The sequence below is a fragment of the Mus caroli genome, chromosome 7 (genome assembly GCF_900094665.2).
Source record: "Mus caroli chromosome 7, CAROLI_EIJ_v1.1, whole genome shotgun sequence".
Lineage (NCBI taxonomy): Eukaryota > Metazoa > Chordata > Mammalia > Rodentia > Muridae > Mus > Mus caroli.
The window spans coordinates 75,937,138-75,961,767 of record NC_034576.1 but is presented as its reverse complement, the minus strand read 5'-3'; the positions used below and the strand labels follow the sequence as shown (position 1 = coordinate 75,961,767).

Here is a 24,630-nt window from a genome sequence, read left to right as displayed (position 1 = left end):
TAAAGTAGTTTTTATTAGATAATTTGGCTGTCGTGTAGTGGAAGCTATTTAGGTCTCATACTAAAATTACCCTAGTTTTTCATGTTAAAAAGTATGCTGTGGTTAAAAGCATTTTCTGCCCTTGCACAGAACATGGGTTCAGTTCCCAGCCCCCATGTGGTGTCTTACACCTATCTGTAGTAACTCCCGTTCTCGGGGATGTAATGTCCTCTTCTCACCTTGTGGACACTGCACACATGGACTACACATGAATTAAGGGCACATCTACACAATACAAGAATAATGCTAAGGCTTTGCAATAAGAGGAAGCTATGCTGGGTCAAGGGGATGAAGTCTTTTGCATCAGTGTTCCTACAAAATAATTTTTCCTTTTGTTTTTTGTTTTTGTTTTTTTTCTGTTTGGTTTTGTTTTGTTGAGTTATTTTTGAGACAGGGTTTCACTATATAACCCTCCTGACCTGGAACTCACAGAGATCCTCAGGCCTCTGATTTCTTTGTGTTGAGGTTAAATATGCTTGGTAGTTTCACGTTTTTTCATGTTTACTTCAGCTGGCTTTTCCCCTTTCGGGCTGTATTTTGTATCTCATAAACATTCCTGGTACTGCTGCATCTCCCCTTGTCCAGTCCTCTTCCTGTTCCCACTCTTCAGAACGCCTACTGTAAAGTTGATGTGAGACCAGGCTGTTGTGCTTTTGTGAGTTTTATTTAAAAATACTTATATGTTATGTTTTCTTTGTGTGCACGTGTCTGCCTGACTGTATTCAGGTGAACCACATGCAGGCAGGAGCTTACAGAGGTGTCAGATTCCCTGAGCATTTCTGAGCCTCCGTGTAGGTCCTGAAAACCACACCAGGATCCTCTTCGTAAGATTGTTAACTCTAGGACTGTCTTTCCAGACACACCTCCTCCATGCTTTTTTAAAATTTGTATTTAATCTGTATCAAATTTTCCTAAATAATCTGTGTGTGTGTGTCCCTCTGAAGGCTTTGAATCTACATTAGTTTGGTCTCCATGCTTGTTTCTCTTGGCTTCTGTCAGTTACAGTTAATATGCATTCCTGGACCAGACGGTAGCTGTTAATAAAGCTTGCTGCTTGGTAATTAGGAGTTCTGTTTAAATCCTTAGTTTCTTCATGAAATTTCTGTAAATTATATTGACAAACTCAGTACCTTTAGACAGAAACGAGAATACTTAGAATTTAGCTATTAATCTTGTAAGTTTGTGTGAATTGAGGTCATCATTTCCCTGCTCTAGCACTGGTCTTGCAGAGGACCCAGGTTCAGTTCCCAGCACCCACCCACGTTCTGGTTCACAGTGTTTATGACTCCAGTTTCTGGAGATCTGGCACCCTCTATGACCTTTTCATGTTCATGCACAGATGTGGTGCACATAAACCCATGCAGATACACAGCATATAAAACAGTACCACCACCACTGTCACCAAATAAAACAAACAAACAGAACTCTGCCTAGATTTTAAAATGATTTAAGTGATAATGACTCTTTGTAACTCTTTGAAAAGGTTAAAGGTGGTGATGCCAAGTCTTCAAGTAAATCAAAGCGATCTCAGGGTCCTGTGCACATTACAGCAGGAAGTGAACCTGTTCCCATTGGGGAGGACGAAGATGATGATCTGGACCAGGAAACCTTCAGCATTGTAAGTCTTGAAACTGAGGATGCTGATGCTTGGACACAATGCTCGTTGTGCTCTGTCTTCCCAGGTGCAGCCACAGAGCTTCAGTTAGGGTAAACGCTGGTGTGTTGCTTTGCAAGCATGTCCTTATTATGTTTACAGATTGTAGTTTGAACCAGTAGGGTGTCCTATATTTCTGTTTTTGAGTATATGTGTGGGTCTGCATGAGTTTATGTGTACCACACACCTGTAGAGTTTAGAGGGCTTCTCTGTGGCACTTGGGAAATAGAAATGTGCCAGTCAGGAAACAACATTTGGAGACCCCGTCTTAAAGAAGAAATTTCTTATTCTTCTATTGTTTATAGTGAAAGTAGGATCCATGACCAAGCTGACTAGATAGCTAACTCCCTGAATCATGTTGATGCCCCTGTAATATATAGGGTATAGAGGAGAGAGAGGAGTCCCTGGAGGTCCAGTAAGAAGGGAATCTGATCTGGTGAGGCAGGTCCAGGAAGTAATGTTTGAAATGGGTTCTGAAGGAAGCATATGGGAGTGGGAGAAGAAAGGAGGGACATGCATGCCAGAGTGGCAGGGGCACGTATGATGTATGAGGTGGTGACTGTGGCCCTGTGGTGGCTTAAGATGCACCAACTGTTGAGGAGAAGGGCTTTGGCTAAGGTGGTAAAGCTCTAGACCGTACCTGCTTCCACGCTATGAAGCTGAGAGTTGGACCAGGACACACTCACTTCTCCTGGGAGCCTGGGAAGGGGCTGCCAGCTTTTATCCATTCCGAACTCTATTCTCTTTCCAAACCTTACAAGTCATGGCTCACTAGCTCACTACAGCAACTCTTTCAGGCTAAAGAAAAAGCTGTCGTTTTTGCAACGGGTAATGTCTTTGTCTTGGGCTGACAATGGAAGGGAGAATATTGACCCAATTCTGTGATGTTCTTTGTTTGGCCTTTCTCTGTAGACCCTAAAAGCTATTTGCATATGCCTGTGGTTTTCTTTCTTTGCAATGAAGACAGTTTTCTTATATTCTGTGAGCATTATGTTCACCTAGGTACTAGAAACATCAATGAATGAGTGAATGAATTGGATAAATGAATACATTCATCATTTCCCTGTTCTTCCTTATTCTGTTGTTTAGAAATAAAGCAATATCTGATGCTTCTGTGGTACCACTTTCCGGTTTTTTTGTGTTAATGGGTTTTGAACCAAGGGTCTTGTTCATACTAGCCACATATGTGACTAAGTCTGGTGGTACATGCTTGTCACCTGACCACTGTGGACGCAGAGGCAGGAAGATCACAAACTCCAGGCCAGTCTGGGCCACATAGCAAGATCAGACTAGCTTGAGCTGCAGGGTAATTTATCTGTTCTGTAGAAATCGTTGGTACATTTTTTATTCCCACTCACTGAAACAGTGTTTCCTAATTTGTAGTGTCTCTTTATTCCATTATAAAAACTGAAATTAACTACGGAAAATGCCCATGAGTTTCTAGCTGAGGAGACTACCACAGAGTATATAGTACTTTTGTTTTTTCATTATTAAGAAACTTTATGATCATGGTTTTCAGGTTAAACCTATAATACTGTTTTACATTTGATCTTCTTCGTGGCCACAGCTCTCTTGCAGATGAGGAAACAACATTCAGAGAGGCTAAGTCAGGTATCAAAGGTCCTCATCTAATTCCGAATATGGTGACGGCACTTATACCTCGGAGTTTCTGTGTCTCTGCACTTGTCCCATTCCACGGGTGTTCCCACTCCTCTCATAGTGACACGCAGCATGAGGGTGGGTGTCTTTCCTGGACCTCAGTGTGTGGACCTGGTAAGCATTCTTTGACATGACTCATGCTCTTTTGGCCTGTTGCAGTGTAAGGAGAGGATGAGGCCTGTGAAGAAGGCACTGAAACAGTTGGACAAACCTGACAAAGGGCTCAGTGTGCAAGAACAGCTGGAACACACCAGGAACTGCCTGCTCAAAATTGGAGATCGCATAGCCGAGTGCCTTAAAGCTTACTCAGACCAGGAGCACATCAAATTGTGGAGGAGGTAACCCACTCTGGCCTTGAATCTGCCCAGTTTGATTTGACAGTGTGCGAGTGTGCTCTGTTTTTAAAAATAGATTGCATGGTTACCTACTCTTTTGCCAACGAGATTCATTTGTTGACAATATAACCTTAGGATTCAGCTTCCTTTTCATGAAATAAGCCATTTTGTAAAGTCCAGCCTTTTCTTTTGATGCACCATTAATGTGGTTTATATGAGGATGATGATAATAATAATAATAGCAATAGTAATAATAGTGATAATATAATAGTAATAATAACAACAACAGTAACAGGCTTTCTGGCTTGTTGTCAGAATATTTGCTTTAAACCCATAAGACATGAACCAGAATAATACTTTTCTCATCTCAGGTTAGTGCTATTAAGTCTACTATAAGAAATCGGCTGGCTCCATACTATCTTAGTTACTGTTTTGTCACTGGGATACAATACCAGGGCCACCAGCAAGCTAGGGAGGAATATGTTTATTTCAGCTTATGACTCTTAGGTCACCTTTCACTGCTGAAAGGTGAGGCCGAAAGCAGAGCAGGAGCCTGGAGACAGGAACCGAAGCAGAGACTTCGAGGCAGTGCTGCTCACTGGTTTGCCCCTCGTGGCTTGCTCACCCAGAACCACATGCTGAGAAATGGCACCACTCAGTGGGCTGGGCCCTCCCAAATCAGTCATCTACCAAGGAACAGCATAACAGTCCAGTCTGGTCAGGACTTTCTCATTCATGTTCTCTTTTCCCAACCCGACACAAAAAAGAGCCAGGACAGGTCTAACACGTGAAGCGAAGCAAAGGTTACAAGCACATGAACTTGAGTTCTCCATTTTCATCTCCCTAATTAAAGAACTCTAGTAGTAACTGAAATTAGTGCAAGACATTATGACTTGCATGTTAATTTATAAACGGGTTGCCTATTCCTTATCAGAGATGCTTAGAATCAGAAGGATTTTAGATTTTAAAATACTCATAAACATAGGTAATGACATGTCTTTAAATGGGAAGCAAATCTAATACCAACTTCCTCTTTGTTTCATATGTACTCACTGTCCCTAGCCCACGGGTGTTCCTGTACGGAGCGTGTAGTGTGTCTGCGTTTTGACTGTGACCCATCCCGTGAGGATCAGAGTGTCGTTTTCCTCCCGAGGGATCAGGGTCATGATTTTCAGAACATGGACATTTCCCTTAGTTACTCAGAGCAAATGACTACCCTGGAAAGCAGTCGTCAAGGTGGGAGGGGCAGCCACCCAGACTGTTGAGACAGGAGGCCTGTAGTTTGACTTAGGGTCAGATTGGCCAGCCTAGTGAGACTCCAGGGATGTGGCTTTGTAGCTTGTACAAAGCCCTGGCCTTATTCCCCAGTACTAGAGGGAATTTTGAAAAAGTAATGTTAAGTGTATTTCCATAAACTGTATTTACCTTTAGCCCATGTACTTCATGGTTAATGCATCTCTGTTTTAGTAGATTGCTCTTGAGTGAAAAGTAGGTTTTCAGAAATTTCGTCATGATGCTAATGACAGCATGCCACACTTCCTGAGTACAAAATATAGTTTTTCAAAAGTCATTTCTTCCTGCTTAACACAGTTTACATTTCTCCACTTTATTTAGCATATAAAGCTTTCTTTCTAACAGATTCAAGGATGGTAGCAGGTCATCTTTGGCTTTCTGCTATGCTCTTGGTTCTGTTGGTGTTTAAAACCTGGTCACCAGCACTTTTTTATTAAAACGTCCTTGATTTTTAAAAGTTCAAAATAATACAAGGTATGACTTGCATAGAACCTAACCATCTAACACTAGGAATAGAAGCAGTTTTAGAAGTTGTATGAAGGATGTATGAAGTTGTATGAAGGAAGCCGGGCGTGGTGGCGCACGCCTTTAGTCCCAGCAGAGGCAGGCGGATTACTGAGTTCGAGGCCAGCCTGGTCTACAAAGTGAGTGCCAGGACAGCCAGGGCTACACAGAGAAACCCTGTCTCGAAAAAACCAAAAAAAAAAAAAAANAAGTTGTATGAAGGAACTGCCTCAGGGACGGCGAGACAGTCCATCCATAAAAGCACGTGCTGCTCTTCCAGAGAACCCAGGTTCAATCCCTTTGTGATAGCTCATAACCATGTACAACTTCAGACCCCCTTCTAGCCTCTTCATACACCAGGCACACATACGGCACACAAACATTCAGATCATACACCCTTGCACATCTGCAGAAGGATGGCCACAGGTACCTTGAACTGTGAGACTAGGTGAGCTAAGTGGAAATGGTGAAACAAACACAGTCAGGGCTTTAGCAGAGGCTTGAAAGTGAACAGCCAGGGCACTGGGAGTGTGTAGGGTCAGTTGTTATTTGCCAAGAAGCCTGTGACTCTTTATAAGAGAGGCCTTAGTAAGCTAAGTGGCTCTCTACCTGATATAGTATGTTGACTGGTGGCCCAGCCCAGCACAGCATAGAGAAAGTGCTCACTGGAAAGCTTGGATAAAGAGCACTGTTGGTAACTTACTGTCACTTCCAGCGTCTCTGTAAGCACCTATGTTTGTGCCATTCCTATGTATGCTGTACAGCAATGCCCTGCTAGGGCCTTCAGCAGTCTCTTAGAGATGACAGGCCTTAGTGGCAATGAGTCCCGGAATTGTAGTATGCACTTGTGGACCCAGCTTAGTGCAAGGACTTGGAGAACCTTTTACATCAAAATTCAGTAGTTTGCCATCTAGAAAATCACTTTTTAGCTAGGCAAGATGGAACATACATTAAAAATTCCAGCACTTGGTACGCAGAGGCAGGCAGATCTCTTGAGTTCTCTTGAGGAGAGCCAAGACTACACAGAAAAACCCATGTCTCAAAAAAAAAAAAAAAAAAAAAAAAAGAAAGAAAGAAAGAAAGAAAGAAAAAAGTACCAGAACAAAACAACAGCAAAATCAGTTTTTAAATTGTTTAATTTACCAGTACTATTTTTCTTTTAGGAACCTTTGGATTTTTGTTTCCAAGTTTACAGAATTTGATGCACGAAAACTACATAAGTTATATAAGATGGCTCATAAGAAAAGATCTCAAGAAGAGGAGGTAAAAATGCAAATGTAGTCCTAATTTATACAACTATTGCAAGTCAGTTCCACAGGAAACCCCTTAGGTTTTGTTTTTCTCTGGGGAGGTAATGATGAACCCGTGGGGTTGTTGGTGCCCGATAGGCCATTGGCTCTTTGCCTGTGTTTTACATGGATTTGGTACAGCCTAAGCAAGGTGACAAAACCCAGCACAGGTCACAGAGTGTGTGACCTGTGATCCAGACATAATGTCATAGACTGCGATTTTTCATTATACTAGGTAATTTCATTAGTTCCTAACATACTCCCATGAGTAGGCAGACAGTAAAAGTTTTGTTTATTAGGTAAGATAACCAATGCATTGGAGCCAAATAGGGTTGTAAATCCTGACAAGGACCTGTTAACCTGTGATCTAGACCCTTCCTTCTTATGTATATCCTTTTTGTTTTAGCTTGTAATGTGGCTTGTCATACATAAGTCCCATGGTCATGGGCAGAAAATACATTTCCCATTCTTGTGTGGGCCCATGTACTTGGCATCCATCCAGCGCCTCACACAGAAGATTCCAAATTGCTCTCTTAAAGGAGTAGACAGTTTGCAGTGCCCAGTAGTTGTTGCCCTTTTGTATAACTACGGGGATGGCTATAAGGGTGCCTTGGCTTCTGCTGTAGCATTACTTCTCAGGCAGGCAAGCTCTACATGGGCCATGTCCAAATCAGCCACTGAGGAGCAATTGTGGACATTATTCCACATTCACAAATATGTCAGGCCCATGAACACAGAGACTCTACCTCTCATGTACTGCTGTGCCTTCAGCATCTGTAGTCATGCTAGGGCCAGCATGAACTTAGTTCACATTACAACTTAGAAATAGTTGTAATGTGAACTTAATGTATTATTGACCTAAGAATTATACCCCCAAGCCGTTCATCATTTAACTTCACACTGACGAATATGATATAGTGAAAATAGGCATAATATAGTGTTTCTTAGTGAAACTCTAATAAAAGTTTTTATATTTGTCTATTCATTTTGTGAGTGAGAGACAGTTCATGGGAGTACAAGTATGAGCACTTATCCAAGGACAGCTTGCAGTAGTCTGTTCTTCCTTCTCCTTCCACAGTACTCTGTATACCGGGGCTTAGACTCCGGTTGTCAGGGTTAGTGTTGAGTGCTTTTACCACTGACCCTCTCCCCGGCCTCTGTCAGTATAAAAGTCAGTGGGAGCATAGTTGGGAAAGGCCCTTAGGCAGGAGAATAAGTTGGGTTGAGGATCTGACAGTGAGCACACAGTGGTGAACTTCATAGCAGTTGATGAGGTTGAGGGATACACGGATGTCGAGTGAGTCATCTTCTTTTTCTGGTAGTTGTCTTAGCTATGGTTGCTAGTGCTGAGATAAAACAGTGTGAGCAAAGGTGAGGAAAAGAGGTCAGCACAGGAACTCAAACACAGCAGGCCCTGGAGGCAGGAGGCGGTGCCATGGAGGGTGCTGCCTGTTGCCTTGCTCCCCTGGGCTTACTTTTTTATAGAATTCAGGACTACCTGCCTAGGGATGGCTGCACCTACAATGGGCTGGGCCCTGCCCCATGAGTCAGTAATTAAGAAACTGCCTTACAGGCTTGCCTACAGCCATGTCTTAGGGAGCCCAGCCTCAATGGAGGCTCCTTCTCTCAGATGACCTCAGCATGTATCAAGTGGACATAATCTAGCCAGCACAGTTGCTTTCACAGTTTGTCAGCAGAATAGAACGTGTGCTTCTCCTTCCAAGAGTTTAGTTTTAGGCTAATTAAAGGTTAAAGCATGCTTACAGTGGGCATGACTGCTGTCCAATAATCATGGGACGGTACAGCAATGAATTTCTTACTTAAGCATCAAATGAAATATGGAGAAGATATTTTCATAATGTGCCAAATAAAGAAAAGACAGAACCAAATAAAGTGTTTTTTCTGTTCTTTATACACAAAAGGTTTAGATATAGAGCAAATAATTTAATAGTCCTTCCCCTCCTGGTCAGATTTGAACTCTTCCCATTTGACAGCTGGGAGTTCTTTACCCTAGTTAGCTTTGGAAACCTAGTGAGCAGGAGTTTGTGTGGCTGTGGTAGTCTTCTGAGAGTGCTGACTACCTGGCTGTGTGCACAGGGACAGGCTGTATACAGTGACACCTAGCTGTCCTCCATGTGTTCTCACAAGTAGAGGTTGGTTTTCCTGCAGTGACCTAGTAGGTCAAAGTCCGCAGACTGCCAGCCCCTGTTAGGTGGTTGCCACTGTGGAAGCTCATGGGAGTTGACAAACAGTTTTGGCAAGAAGTTACTAAAAGGCAGTTCAAAGGTAGAGAGGAGCAAGATGGACTTGTTCAGGAGGTGACCTTTATTCTGATCTCAGAACTTAAGCCTGGGTTCTAAGCTCTTCGTTTTTTACTCTGCCAGGAACAAAAGAAGAAAGATGATTCGCTTGGTGGTAAGAAACCATTTCGACCAGAGGCCTCGGGCTCAAGCCGGGATTCTCTGATATCTCAGTCCCATACCTCACACAACCTTCATCCTCAGAAGCCTCATTTGCCTGCCTCCCATGGCCCACAAATGCATGGACATCCAAGAGATAACTACAGTCACTCCAACAAGAGACACTTTAGTAATGCAGGTAGGCCGCTAGGTAGCTTTTTCGGAGGTGTCACAACCCTTAGTCACCTTGTTTTCTAAGGGCATTTGTACTTTTACCAAGACCTTATTGTCTGTTCTTGGTTGAAATAAAACATGAAATAAAGATCTAGAAGGGGCTGGTGAGATGGCTCAGTGGTTAAGAGCGCCGACTGCTCTTCCGAAGGTCCTGAGTTCAAATTCCAGCAACCACATGGTGGCTCACAACCACCCATAATGAGGTCTGCCGCCCTCTTCTGGTGTGTCTGAAGTCAGCTACAGTGTACTCACATATAATAAATAAATAAATCTTAAAAAAAAAAAAAAAAAAAGATCTAGAAGGTTAAGGGCCAGCTCTAAATTAAGGGACCACAGGTACCATAAACAAACAGAAGGTAATGGGCAGACTTAGGGAGCAACTTACATGCTGTGTGTAAGGTAGGCATTCAGACTGCTAATACTTAGTTGGTGACAAGAAGATAACCAAATAGAAAAATGAACCGTGGATGGTTGGCAGTGAAGAAGCAGAGACCTTTCAGAGACTACATCTGATAAAGGGTTAGTGTGGAAAGTAGAAGGGACTGGTTTAGAAGTGGCCAAAGGATCTAAAGATACATTTCTCAAAAGATGCGCATGAGAACTCTGAAACACCCTAACTCAGTGGTCCTCAACCTGTGGGTTCAGACCCCTTTCACAGGGCTCACATAGAAGATAGAGAGAGTTATGAGTCACGACAGTAGAGAATTACAGTTATGAAGTATCAATGAAATAATTGTATGGTTGGGGAATCACTACAACATGAGGAACTGTATTAAAAGGTCACAGCATTAGGAAGTGAGAAGCACTGCCCTAAATTTAAGTTATAGTCCAGACAGGGAGGCACAGAGGTAAATGGATATGATTTTAACTCACAGCTTCAAGCTAAGTCACAGCTTCAAGCTAAGTCAGCAGAGAAGACTGTACCATTCTTTGCTGAGTGCTGAGGACTGATTACCTGTAGGGCCATACGGTCCTTTGTTTTTGGAACTAACTCACCAGGACGTAGCAGAAACTTTGTTTATGGACTATTCTTTTTCAGGAACTGATGTAAGTTTGTTGCAAACAATTTATGCTTTAGCTTCCCCAAATTTCACTCTACTAGGTCCTAGCCTTGTATCCAGTGGACATTTTCCCAGCTGCTGTGCTGGTGGTGGCTTAGGGACTTAACCTTTGACTTTTGATTAGCACCTGTACTTCAGTAGTCATTTATTTCAGAGACCTGTTAGTCTCAAGTTTTAATAAAGGTGTACAAATAGCCAGCTGGTGTGTAGAAAAGCACGCAGCATTGCGGACCGCAGTGAGACACCACTTGACGTCTGAGAATAGCTATTATCAAAGCAGCACAGTGCTCCCAGGATGTGGAGGTGAAGGCATGCGTTGCCAGTGTCCATTGATGAACACAGCCATGTAGAAAGTGTGAGTAGATGTTCCTAAAGCATTAACGGAGAACTCCATACGACCCAGCAGACCCAGTACTGAGTGCAGCTCAGACTGAAGAGCTGGCGGGACTTTTGGGTTTACTATTGGTGAATACTTACTTAAGAGTCATCATATGAGATTACCTAAGTGTCTATCAGTAGTGAGGGATTGGCAGGCACCCATTAGAAGTGAGCCTGTCACTTGTGGCCATGTGGATCAGTCCAGAGCTGTGAGTTGGTGCAGAATGATGATACTATGTGGTTTCTTCTTCCGTATGCAGAATTTAACAAGTTGGGTTTAGAGGATCAGAGAGGAGAACAGTGGTTATCCAGGGGTGGGAAACTGGGAAGAAGAGGTGGAGGAAATGCTGGTTAAAGGATACTTTAGTTAGGAGAACAATGTGCAAGAGATAAACTGTACAAAATGGTGACTAGTTGACAATATATCCTTTAGAATCATTGGGAGGTTTTAAATATTAACACAGTTAGTGATTGTATAGTTAACATGTATTTTAAGACATGCATAAAATGAGTATCTTTGGGTTTTATTGCTTTGAAGAGACACCAAGGCAACTCTTATCAAGGAAAACATTGAATTGGAGCTGGCTTACAGTTCAGAAGTTTAGTCCATAACGTCATGGTGGGAAGCATGGCGGCATGCAGGCACACATGGTGTTGGAGGAGCAATAGGCAGCAGAAGGGGACTGTGTGTGTTTCACACTGAGTGTAGCTTAAACATTTAAGACCCAAAGTCCTACCCCCACAGTGACATACTTCCTGTAACAAGGCCAAACCTCCTCTGATAAGGCCACAACTCCGAATAGCGCCATTCTCCATCGGCCAAGCATTCAAACACATGAGTCTATGGGGACCAAACCTCATCAAACCACCACAATAAGTACATATAATTTTTATTTAATTTTAAATATAATTTTTGAAACAAAGCTTAAAAAGGAAAAAGAAAAGTAGGTTGAATTACATTTGTTTAGAAAAATGGGGCTGGTGAGATGGCTCAGTGGGTAAGAGCACCCGACTGCTCTTCCGAAGGTCCGAAGTTCAAATCCCAGCAACCACATGGTGGCTCACAACCATCCGTAATGAGATCTGACTCCCTTTTCTGGAATGTCTGAAGACAACTACAGTGTACTTACATATAATAAAAAATAAATAAATCTTTAAAAAAAAAAAAAGAAAAATGTAGAGACAGCCAGACAAGGTGGTACACCCCTTTAATCATAGCACTTGGGAGGCAGAAACAGGCGGATCTCTTGTGTCTTTGAGGCCAGCTTGGCTTATATAGTGAGTTCCAGAACAGCCAGAAATAGAGAAACTATATCCTGATAAAAGAAATGAAATACACAGAGATGAAATTCAAGGTGTGTGGTGGTATCTGCAACTCCAGAACTAGAGAGGCTGAAGCAGGAGAGGACCGAGTTCAAGGTCCTGCAGCCTATGTAAGATTTTCTCGAACCTCATTACAGCTATGTAGATTAAGGATTAGGGAATCCATGGAACATTCCTATAAAAGAGGGAAGTAAAACTGCCCATATAACAACATTCCCTACCCCCAGCAGAAAGTTAAAAATTTTTTTTTCTGGGGCTAGAGAGATGGCTCAGCAGTTAAGAACACTGACTGCTCTTCTAAAGGTCCTGAGTTCAAATCCCAGCAACCACATGATAGCTCATAACCATCTGTAATGAGATCTGATGCCGTCTTCTGGGGTGTCTGAAGACAGCTACAGTGTTCTTATGTATAATAAATAAATCTTTAAAAAAATTTTTCCCCACTTATTCAGGTCAGTAATAATTAAAAGGAGAAATGCACACTAGTTATTAAGGATAGGAATTGTTCTAGTCTTTTTTTGCAAAATAACTTGAAATGAGTAAATATATAGTCCACTGACTAGGAGAATGGTTACATGAGTGTTAGTCCATCTTCACCCAATACATCAGTTATTACAGAGAATTGGCCCAACCAGCCATTGTACACTTGCAGTTAATATCAGCACTTGGGAGGCTGAGGCAGGAGGATTACATGTTTGAGGCTACATAGCAAAGTGTTATCTCAAGAAGTACTCCCACATTTTCTGGAAAGTTTTATTCAGTAAAAATGTTTGGGGCTGGAGAGATGGCTCAAGGGTTAAGAGTACTGGCTGTTCTTCACAGGACCTTGGTTCAGTTCCCAGCACCCACACAACCATGTGGAACTCCAGTTCTAGAGAATCTGATTCCTCTGGCCTCTTAGGCCTCTATAGGCACTGCATGCATGCGGTACACGAGACATGCATCCTGGCAAAACACTCAGAGATGTAAAAGAAAAATAAAGTTGGGGAAAATAAGTCAAAGTGGGGAATAATGAGAACCAAGCAGTCACGAGCTCCATGCCTGTCTTTAACTGACTGAGACGAAGCTCATACAGCATCGGAAGGTGAGCCAGTCAGTGGGGCTGGGGACGTCAGTGTCCTGCACAGCGGTTTGTGCCTCCTTCCATTTAGTCTCTGTCTCCTCAGATGGAACTCTACACCATTCCCCATCCTTGTCGCTCTCGTAGCTATCTGCACTTTACCTCTGTAAATTAACGTACTCTGTCTACTTCATGTAGATGGAATATACAGGCTGTTACCGCTTAGGACTGGCTTAGCAAAATGTTTTCAAAGTTCATTCTAATTGCAGTGTGTGAGTCAGTACTTAATTCCTTTCTTATGGAAGGTTAATTTTTTCACTCAATGGATAGACCATGTTTTGTTCATTTATCAATGGACATTTCATTTCTCTTATTTTTCAGTTGAGAATAGTACTAATATAAATCTATCCAAATATTTCCTGGAGTGCCTCTTTGTAACTGTTCTAGCTAGGCATCTAGGATAGATTGCTGGTTATATGGTAACCGTCTGTCTGATTTCTCATTAGCCAAGGACCTGTCTCCCCTTATGCGCACTGAAGCACATGTAAAACAGAAGGTGTGAAACGTCACGTCTGCCTGCCCATTAGTGACTGACCTTAGATGAGTAGGAGAGAGGGAGAGTGCAGGAATTTAATGTGTGCATTCTTTACTGCTCACCAGTTAATATAAGTAAAAAGGACTTTTAGAGACAGGAGAGGAAAAGGTAAAGAGCAAGATACAAAGCACATAGAAGCACAATATAAGATTTTTCCTACAGCAGTCAAGAGAAGTGCATTTCATTCTAAACTTTAGTTAATAGAATTCCATTCCATATACACAGTGGATTGCACGTTTGAGGCTGTGTAGCAAAAAGTGCTTTCACAGCTCTTTTAAACTGCTATCCACTAAAAATAGGTCTGGGCCTGGAGAGGTGGCTTAGTAGTTAAGAGCACTGGCTGCTCTTCCAGAGGACCCAGGTTCATTTCAACAAAGTGTGTGTGTATGTATGGATGGATATGTGTGTGTGTTCCTCAGTTTGAGAGTAGCTTAAACATCTTGTAAAAATTTCAAGATTTTCTTTTTTTTTTTAAGAAAATGTATTTTCATCTTTACCTGCTTTCTAAGGAACATTGAATCAGGTGTGGTAGTACATGCCTTTAATCCCAGCACTGGGCGAGTTCAAGGCCAGTTTTGTCTACATCGTCATAGGCCGGCCAGAGCTATATTAAGACCCTAACTTAAAAAAAAAAGTTCATTGCAGTTACTTAGGGATTTTTTAATTTTTCATTCATGTGTATGAGTTCTTTTGTTGGAATGTAGGTCTGTGTTTCATGTGCATACCTGATATTCACGGGTTCGAGGAGGCTATCAAAGCCCCTGGAATTGGAGTTAGAGGTGCTTGTGAGCTTCCATGTGGATGCTGGGAACTGAAGAGTCCTCTGCAAGAGCAGTCAGGTGCTCTTAGCCACCGAGCCATCTCTCCAGTCCCGGTTACAGTTATTTAACACTCCTCCCTCCGTAAGCGCCTCATCGTCCAAACCATCACACGCTTTTTTTCCTTCTGATTTTTAGTCTCTTTGCCCAGGTATAAGACACAGTGCTTTAAAACCTGTCGCAGCTTTAGCTGGTGGTACTTCACTCCCTTGGCTTCCAGACTAGCAGATGCCCATCTCAGTATGGTGGCTTGGCCTTTTTTGTCCTGAGCTCAGCCCTTCGAATGACTCCTTATGCATGGTCTAGAGAAGAAGTCTCTCGTGAGGCTTCAGCAGCTCATTACAGTTCTGCATGTAGACTCAGCAGCCTGATCCACTTTGGCTGTCTAAGTGAGGTTCTACCGTGAAACAGCAGTACTTTGCTTTCCAAAGTCTCTTCTGGGTTCTTGAGTGAGTTTCATTTCAGGGGTCTGCTGCAGATTACGGCAAGCAAGAATGAAAGAATAAGAGTGTGTTAGAAGATCTTAAAAAAGACAGGGGTGGCAGATTTTCTCTTGCCTTCAAAGTTGGTGGCAACATTTAAAGCTTTATTAGCAGTAAAGCAATAAAGCTAAGAAGGAGGAATTCTCTCCTTATAACAGGTCAACCTTAGTAATTTCTTCCATGCGCTGTAGTTAAGAAACGATTTTCCTCTTGCAGATCGAGGAGACTGGCAGAGGGAAAGAAAGTTCAACTATGGTGGTGGTAACAGCGCCCCCTGGGGGGGCGACCGGCACCATCAGTATGAGCAGCATTGGTATAAAGACCACCACTATGGTGACCGGAGGCATATGGATGCCCACCGTTCTGGGAGCTACCGCCCTAACAACATGTCCAGAAAGAGGCCGTATGAGCAGTACAACAGCGACCGAGACCACCGGGGACACAGAGACTATTATGACAGGTGTGTAGAAAGGTGTGAGAGGTGAGGCACTGACTTGTTCATGGGAGGATGGTGATGCCTATGCAGGCCTGTCCATCTGATGCATCCTGAGCTTCTCCCATGTGTCAGTTACAGACCCCTTGTCCCTGCTGTGGGGACAGCCTGAGGATGCAGGAAGGGAGGATGCATTGTCAGATGTATTTCTGACTTGATGTGTATGAGTGTTTTGCCTACACATGGGTATGTAAACCATATGTGAGCCTGGTACCTCAGGGGTCAGAAGAGTGTATTGGATCTCTAGACCTGGAGTACAGAAGATTGTGAGCTGCCATGTTGCCGTTGGGAGCTGAACCTAGGTCCTTTGCAAGGGCAGCAAGTGCTCTTAACCCCTGAGACGTCTCCCCAGCCCCTGTCCTCTTTTTGAAAAGTGTCGCTTTGTTCTTGAAGACTTTTATACATGCACAGATCATGTGTTTTTGGTAATTTCACCCCATTGGCCCTCCTCCCTCTCTGGACCTGTGCAGTTTCCCTCCCAGCAGACTTCCTTTCTCCTTCCGTGTCTTTGCTTGTGACCCAGTGAGCTTTCTTGTGCTTTCTGCATGAGTTGGGGTGGGGTGTTATTTATGGCATGGGCAACTTAGGAGTATCTCACACATTGCTGGACGAAAGGACACTGCACTCCTGGCACTCTTTTGTGTTTTTATTATATTTTCAAGTCAGCATATAATGTGTTCCACATCACTATGGCATTTTGAACAAAGTTGGTTCTCCTCCCCCATCTCTCCCACCCTCCTACTGTCCTGTTCTCCCCTGTGACTCCCGGCCAGATTCTTTTCCTCTTTCATGTCCCATGTGTCCTGAAAGCCCCATGCCACCGTACTTTCTTCTCACATAATATATCTCCTCTTGGTTTACTTTCTAGATTCATAGAGTTTTCCAGTTCTTAAACCTGACTACATGTGTACATTACGGGGCAGCATCCACATATAAGGGAGAATTCTGAGTTTGAGTCACCTTGTGTACCTTCCCCATCCATTTTCCTGCAAATATCAGAGAGGCAGAGTTAGTAGGATCTCTGCAACTCAGTAGCCAGCCAGCCTAACCTAATCGGTGAGCTACCTACAGGTCTCAGTGAGAGATGTTGTCTCACAAAAACAAGGTTTGAGCAATGAGATGTTTAGCTGGTAAAAGTGCTTGCAGCCAAGCCTGATGAGCTGAGGTCGGTCTGCCTGTGTATGGTGGCATATGTGTGCACACACATGTGCACAGTGCACACAGAGTTAATAGATGAATAAATTAGTATGATGCTTTTCTTTAAAAGGTGAGTGGTACTTGAGGTATGTTAGCTGAGGCTGACTTCTGGCCTCCACATTCACGTACCTCACACACCTGAATGTGTGTCCACACATCACCTACGAGTGAATACACACAATACAGACTCAGCAGTAGTAATTCATAACATGGCACATGAGGTGGGCACCAGTCTGTGTCCTTGCCCACCCAGATCCAATAATTTAAGTCAGCCTTTTGAAATTCTATTTCTCTACAGCTGTGCAGTGCCATTAGTGAAGTGACAAGCCAGTTTCACATTGTGAGTTGGCAAGTGTGAGAGGAACATCATGGTTTTACCAGACTTCACTTAACATCTGGCTGTTGACTGAACTTCTTGGCACTTGTGGGCTTCCCTGGGCAGATGTTATGCTTTGTGCTTAGACTGCTCTGTGAATTTAAAGTGGGGCAATAGTTATGCAGCATTTTTGTGTCCTGCTGTTGTTTTGGGAGATCTGCCATTGAGATGCGTAGCTGTCACCTGCATTAGCCACCTCATGAGGGAGCCTGCATGCTCTCTGCCTCCTGCTTTGCAATCATCTCCTCAGGCTCCTCTGTGCAGGTCTGCATTTCTGCCTGGTCTGTCCTTTTGTCCTTTTGTCCTTTTGTCCTTGTGTTCACTGAGGCTGCACTGTGAGGAGGTGTTTATTTTGATGGGTATTTTTGCTGGATATAAAGTTTTCAGTTACCAGTTTCAGTACTGTGAGATGCTCCTCCATTGTCTGCTTTATGCCTTCTGACAAAAACGCCTATCTTCTCCCTTTTCCTCTTTACGGACAGTTACTGTTTGAATGCCTGGTTCTGTCCTCTATCACACGTTGTGCTATCTGCCTGCCTGCCTGCGCTCCCTGCCTCCTTCCCTTGTGATGGAGTACAGAGATTAACCCCGGGCTTGAGTGCATGAAGCAGGTGCTTTCTGCTCGGCACACTGAAGCCCTGACTCCCTTGCTTTGCATTTCTTTTACTCAGAAATCACCCAGCTCTTTGGATACGTAGGGTTATTTTTCATACCTATAAGTTTGAAAGATTTTCAATATTTTCCAAATAATGTTGCCATTTTCCATTTCCTCTGGAAATTGAAATTGTTGTTAATGTTATCCTGCTTGAAGTGTGGTATGCTGACTAGACTGTACTTATTAGAATTGTTTCTCACCTGCTGATTATGTCACTTGAGTCAATTTCAGTTTGATTAGCTTAGCTCATTATATTTCATATCTCCTGATACTTTCCATGCCTAGTAATGTATTAGATGGCCTATAAAACACTGACAGCAATATACTCCTGTGTGCATGGGTGTGCCACACACACACACACACACACACACACACTGCTCTACGTGTCCTGGCATTGTTTATTTGTTCCCTGTGATTTCTTTGGCTTATTCATCCTTTTCAGATTGAAATATTTTTTCTAGTATCCTCTGTTGACTTAGTGGTCACAAATTCCTTCAGGACAGGTTTTCTCAACCAATGGGGCACATCTCCTTTGGGGGTTGAGCAACACTTCCACAGGGTCACCCAAGAAAACACAGAGATTTACTTTACAATTCATAAAGTAGAAAATAATTAAGATTCATAAATAGTACAAAAATAATTTTATGAATGGAGGTCACTCCAACATGAGGAACTGTATTAAAGGGTCGCAGCATCAGGAAGGTTGGGAACCACCGCTTTAGTCTGTTTTATTATGAATTCTTAATTTTATTATTATTTTTTAAATATTTGTTTTTACCTTTATTTATGTGTAGGTATTATGTCTGTTTGCGTGTGAGTGTATGCACACATGAGTGCAAGTGCTCCAGGACCCCAGAGGCTCAGACCCTCCTGGAAGTGGGTGCGTAGAGGATTTCTGCCCTGGGTCCTCTAGAAGAGCAACCTGTGCTCTTAAGCACTGAGCATCTCTCGCCCCTCTCCTTCAGTTTTTAGAGATAGTTTTGGTGGGTATAGTGATCTAGCTGACAGGTGTGATCTTTTAGGACTTGGAGGACATCTTTCTAAGCTGGTCTGCTATAAAGATTTCTGACAGTATAGTAATACTGAGTAACACTGAATATTACTATTTTTTTTTGTTTGTTTTTCTTTTTTTTTTTTTTTAAAGATTTATTTATTGATTATATGTAAGTACACTGTAGCTGTCTTCAGACACTCCAGAAGAGGGAGTCAGATCTCGTTACGGATGGTTGTGAGCCACCATGTGGTTGCTGGGATTTGAACTCCGGACGTTCGGAAGAGCAGTCGGGTGCTCTTACCCACTGAGCCATCTCACCAGCCCCCTGAATATTACTATTATTAGAGTACTATTGCAATCCGGAGTTTTCTCATTGGCCTTTCTATACAGGCAACTTGGATTTGTTTCTTGCTTTCTTTATCCTTTATTCTATATTTTAAATGTTTTAATTATAATATGTTATGGAGTTTGTTTTTTTTTTTTTTTTACTGGTCTTGTTTGAGATTCTCTAGGTCTCTTGTACCTGGGTGAGCATCTCTCTTAGGTTTGGGAGTTTCCTTCTTTGGGTTCACTAAAGATATTCTTGATTCCTTCACTATGGCATTCTCCTTCATGCCATCTTTGGAGGTCAGGGCTTTAATGGTTATCTCAAACTTCTCCTATGTTCTGTTCATAGTTTCTTCTACAACTTTTTCATTGACCTTTATCAAGTCCAGTTTCTCTACTCTGTCTTCTATCCGACTCTGTAAACATAATTAGTTCTGTTGCCATGGTTTTCCACTGAGGGTTTTAATTGGCTTATTGAGGTTTTCATTTCCAATATCATTTCAGTTTGGGCTTCCTTCACCAAATCAAAGTTGTTTTGTTTGTTTAAATTGGATTGACTTTCTCATTCCATTCACCTTTGCCCTTTGAGTTGTTTGCTCACAGTGAAATTCTCTTAAATTTCTTAGAAGTTCTTCCAGGTCATTTTGAACAGGAGCCATTGCTATAGATTTGTGGTTTTGGAGATATGTTACTTATTTATTATTTCTCTGTGTGTGTGTGTTGTTGTTGTTGCTTGACAGTTGCATATTTAGAGTTGGTTTTGGTTGAGCTTTGTTGTTGAAGCCACCTTCCTTTAGTAGAGGAGTTTACATTGCTCAGGACTCACAGCTAGCTGTGTTGGGAGTGGAACATCCTGTCTTTGACTGGTGTTTGATGCTATAGTCCCTATTTCAAGTTGTTTTGCTTGTCTGCTATGGCCCTGGTACCTTCACTTGTGGTCAGGAGCTTGGAACAAGTTTCCTCCGCCAGTGTGGAATGCTTTCGGGTCTAAAGGCCAGGTAGGACAATTGGAGGGTCTCAGTCAGGCAGCTGGTAGGACTCTGGGTCACATGTGGTGATAGGAGTGTCCCTGATGGGGAGTGGCCTGGGAGCTAATGAATTTGGAGAGAAAGAGGGCCAAAATGAGGTGGCAGTCTCAGCAAGCAGCTGCTTGGTTTGAGCTACTGGGATAGTGGAGTCTAAGTATGTAGGTAGCCTACCTCATGTGCTGGTGGGGTAAGTCAGTTTGTAAAATAATTTTAGGCAACCTTAGTGCTGAGTATCTAGGTTGATTCTGGGTCTTGCTGCTGTTAATAATTTACAAATAGGTTTTTAAAAAATATACATCTTTTCCTCCTGAGCATGGAAATATAAGAATATTTATAGTTGTGTTCTCCTGAAGGGAGAGTTGAGCTTACTGCAGTTTTGGAGTGTGTCTGTCATCATAGGATGCCTTTTACCAATATGTGTGAAACAGCTGACTAACTACTGATCTTGTGTCTGTGTGTGTGCTTTGGCTTCCTGGTGACATAAGCATTAGTCTCTGGGTCTCTGTGTATGTGAGGAAATGGAAGCAGAAGAGAGAGAGAGCAAGCATTAGGAATCTAGCTTTGTTTTTCAGCTGCTTTTTGCATCTCTCTTTCAGGCACCATCATGACTCCAAGCGGAGGAGGTCAGATGACTTCAGGCCCCAGAATTATCACCAGCAGGATTTCCGACGAATGTCTGACCACAGACCCATGGGTTACCATGGCCAGGGACCCTCAGACCATTATCGCTCTTTCCACACAGACAAGTTGGGGGAATATAAGCAGCCCATGCCTTCATTGCACACTGCGCTCTCAGACCCACGCTCACCCCCTTCCCAGAAATCTCCCCATGATTCCAAATCACCCTTGGATCATAGGTCTCCTTTGGAGAGATCACTAGAACAGAAAAACAACCCAGATTATAACTGGAATGTTCGGAAAACATAAAGGACCACTCCTGAAGACAGGGAGAGCGCGGGAGTCATCAAGCACTTGGGCGTTCTGGTCCGATGCAGCCATGGCCAGTGGTCAGGCTGCTGAGCCGAGTTTCTGGATACGCTGCTGCTGCTGCTGCTGTTGAATCCACTGACTTGGCAGCTGAAGGAGCACTTGAAGGAGTTGGAGGCTTTCGTCTGCTGCTTTGGTTCGGTCTCCACTCCTGCACTTTGGCCCCCCCACCCATCCTAGCCTATCATGGCCTCCCACCCCCATGGGTGCTAGGAGGAGGTGACTTTATATACCAGCTTCATTGGGCTGCTTCCTCTGAAGGAATTCTTGAGAGTCAGTGAATGTTCTATCAGCATGAGTGACCAGGGCAAGGACCTGCTGGACAGTGTGTGATTGGTTCACCATGACACGAGGGACGATGCTCATGGGAAGTGGGGGCACAGGGTGGGTTTCACACTGCAAGACTTGAAAGGGGAACAGGTATACCCCTTAGCCCTTAGCTGTGTTCTTGGGAGAAATGATACACTTGGTCTCATTATGTGAAGCGGGGTGGGGATAACGAGACAGGAAAATGACCACCATGGTGGTCTGCTCCCTGCCAACACTAATGTTCCCCACACTATCTTTGTACATTTCAGAGGTTTGGTCTTCTGGGTGGCGTCCGTTTCCCCTTGCTGTAAGGGAAAGCTGGATCCCTCTGGCTGACTTAGAGTACTGTGACTTGGGCATTGCTAATGCCAGCGTGGGGTTTGCTTGTTTGGGGAGTGGGCTAAGTGGGTGTAGGGGTGGAGATGGGGGTGGGGATATTATAGCCAGGAAAATAGGAATCCCTGGTGGGTTTCTGATTCCTGTGCTGAGAAGGAGAGTCACAGGTCCTGGAGATAGAAATGGAGGTGGCCTGCTGATGAGATACCTGCTGGTGAGCCCTGATATGGGACATACGTGCAGATAGGGGGCAGGGTTCGTTTACAGTGCCAGCAAGCATGGAGTTGTCAGTATTGGAGTGAGTCGGTGAATTGTAGCTGCATCTTGGTTCCTTTACACAGCTTGAAGGGGCAGCCTGCACAGACTGAAATATCGTGACAGTTGAGATGTGGTCAGGTGAAAAGCTACATCTCCATTACAAGTTGGAACTCAGTAGAATCAAACCTCGCTACTTTAAGATCTGTAGAAATAAACCTAAGTTAATTTCCCCCAAATCACGAGCATCCGTGATGGGGTAGCCAAGCTGTTAAGGCGGCAGGAGGCTGGTCAGCGTCAGGTTGGGTTGGGTTGGGTTGTGGGACAGATGGGTTTTATCATTGAATGGCTCTTCTCAGTGTATGGATACTGGGCTGGGCCTTGGGTTTTACTCACTTTCAGTATAGCTTGCCAGTATTGTTAAGGTATCCAAAGCCTTTCTAGATGGAGACAGGAATGTTGACTTGAACATATGTTAGGTGTGCCTCTGGAAGAGTCCAGGCTTATTCTGAGTTGTTGAAAAGTCTTGTTTGGACTTCTGCAGGGTTTGACTCCCTGGACACTCTGGGTGGGGTGGTCATCCAGGCACCAGGCACATCCAGGTGGGGAGGCATTAATGACCTCCCCAGGACAGGCATGAGTTGTGTCCTGAGTGGAACATCTGGCCATGCATGGATGTGATGGGCCATTGCTTTCACTGCTTTAGAGCACCACAGACCTGACTGTTGCCGAGTTAGTCCCTGCAGCTAGTGCTTGAAGACCTTCTGGGCTCCTTGTGGCACCAGGTCCTGTGTGCATGCATGACCTGCAATAGAGCCCACCGACCGCATGGAAGTCCTCTGGCTAGAGTCTGATGCCTGGTGGCTTACTGGACATCTCAGTCAAGGCTGAAAGGTATATTTTGGGCACACAGTGAAAAGTGAGCCATAGATGGAGCTTCTTGCTGATCACATTGACACTGTCTGTGTTTGATTTGCTGAGCTCTTGGATGTTGGGAGTGTAGCAGGCACAGGAGGTACCTCTGCAGAAGGAAGGTGGAGGGCCGAGGCCTTGCCTTTCCATATTCACCTAGGTCTTGTCTTTCAACTTGTTGGTAGAAGTTACAAATTATTCTCAAAACTATCTGTCTCATCATGAGGAAAAAGGAACTTTCTTTTGTTCCTATTCAGGACTTGGAGGTATAGTGCCATAAAATGTAGCAAAAGCCCATACCAGCCAGATCAGTGTTACATTGATTCTAAGATTACAGTATCTCCCATCAAACATCTGCTGTAGGCGAGGGAGTGGATTTGAAGAGGGGGTTGAAAGAAAGGAAGCATCCTCTTGCTTTAGACTAGTACGTGCATCAAATGCTTACAGCAGAAGTTTGTACAGGTAAGAGAAACTGCCAATGACGTTCTGTGGAGCCTGGCTTTGGGCAGCTGCTCATCATTGAGGAAGTGGCAGGACTTGGGGGAAGTTATGTGTGAGTGTTGTCAAGTCCTGAAGTTCTATGATGCACTGTGGCCCTAGAAAAAGAAGATGAAGCCTCCACTGACCACTGTGTCCTCTCTGACTTGGCCAGCCTGATGGTCCTTCCTTCTACTCTGTGTAGTCATTCCTAAGCCCCACAGAGGGAGTGCAAACATTTCTCACTGTGCTGCTGATGTTCTGACCTGGTGTGTCTGACAGTTGCATCAGGCTTTGCAGAACAAACGTGATTCACTTAAACGTTCACACACAGCAACACTGAAATCCTACAGACCAAACAAACCCACTTGTCAGCAGGAGCCATGGTCCAGCCCAACACCTGTGCTTTCGTAGCCGAGGCCAGCCATGTTGGGAAGAGCCATGCCAAGGGTCCAGGCTGCTGTAGTCCATCTGTGCCCTACTCATTTGGGGACAGGTGGTTTTTCTTGTAAACTTGTGGACTTTTGAAACCTGTTGACTAAACAGTAATTAATTTATATTTGTGAAAAATGCCACTGTCCTGGTGATTTCTGATGTAAATAATGTTGTTTATATAGTATGTATTAAATTTTCCTACATTGTAAAACTGCTGTACTTTTTTGATTCTTGTATATTAAAAAGTGTTACTAAGGATTTTTAGAATTGGGCTAACCAGTTACATTACATTCTGGTGTGAGGCACGTGCCTCGAAGATGCCACAGTCTCCCTCCCTGACTGGCTGCAAGCTGTGTGTCCATGCTTGTTTACAGCTTCAACAATGGAAGCTTTTTAAGTTGCATTTTTGTTATTGGTTCTAAATGGTTTTCTGTCCCTGAACAGCCACAAACCACAGCTGCATACTTCAGGGAATGGCATGGAGCCATTAAAACTGATAGTCATGAGAGGCTGCCCTCATCTTCCACAGTGGTCATGGGGAGGAGCCTGCTTCAAACGTCCACCTCTGTCTAAAGAGACATCAGGCCTACAGCCTAAGTGTAGTTATCAGTTGGGTTATATACTCTTTTCTCCTTTTCCTTTTCCTTTTCCTTTTCCTTTTCCTTTTCCTTTTCCTTTTCCTTTTCCTTTTCCTTTTCCTTTTCCTTTTCCTTTTCCTTTTCCTTT

At 43.5% G+C, this 24,630-nt stretch overlaps 1 protein-coding gene across 8 annotated transcripts in view; it reads left to right on the top strand.

Annotated features, from left to right (window-relative positions):
- The window catches only part of Chd2 (chromodomain helicase DNA binding protein 2), a 115,914-nt gene extending 91,799 nt beyond the window's left edge, over positions 1 to 24,115 (top strand). For all 8 annotated transcript variants that reach the window (XM_029479427.1, XM_029479426.1, XM_021169095.2 and 5 more), the window contains 6 exons: positions 1,523 to 1,657; positions 3,512 to 3,690; positions 6,648 to 6,747; positions 9,158 to 9,371; positions 15,340 to 15,583; positions 20,790 to 24,115. In XM_029479427.1, the coding sequence (XP_029335287.1) occupies positions 1,523 to 1,657; positions 3,512 to 3,690; positions 6,648 to 6,747; positions 9,158 to 9,371; positions 15,340 to 15,583; positions 20,790 to 21,120 (1,203 nt within the window). In that variant the 3' untranslated portion in view covers positions 21,121 to 24,115. The remainder of the gene's footprint in view (positions 1 to 1,522; positions 1,658 to 3,511; positions 3,691 to 6,647; positions 6,748 to 9,157; positions 9,372 to 15,339; positions 15,584 to 20,789) is intronic.
- Positions 24,116 to 24,630: the final 515 nt, after the last annotated feature.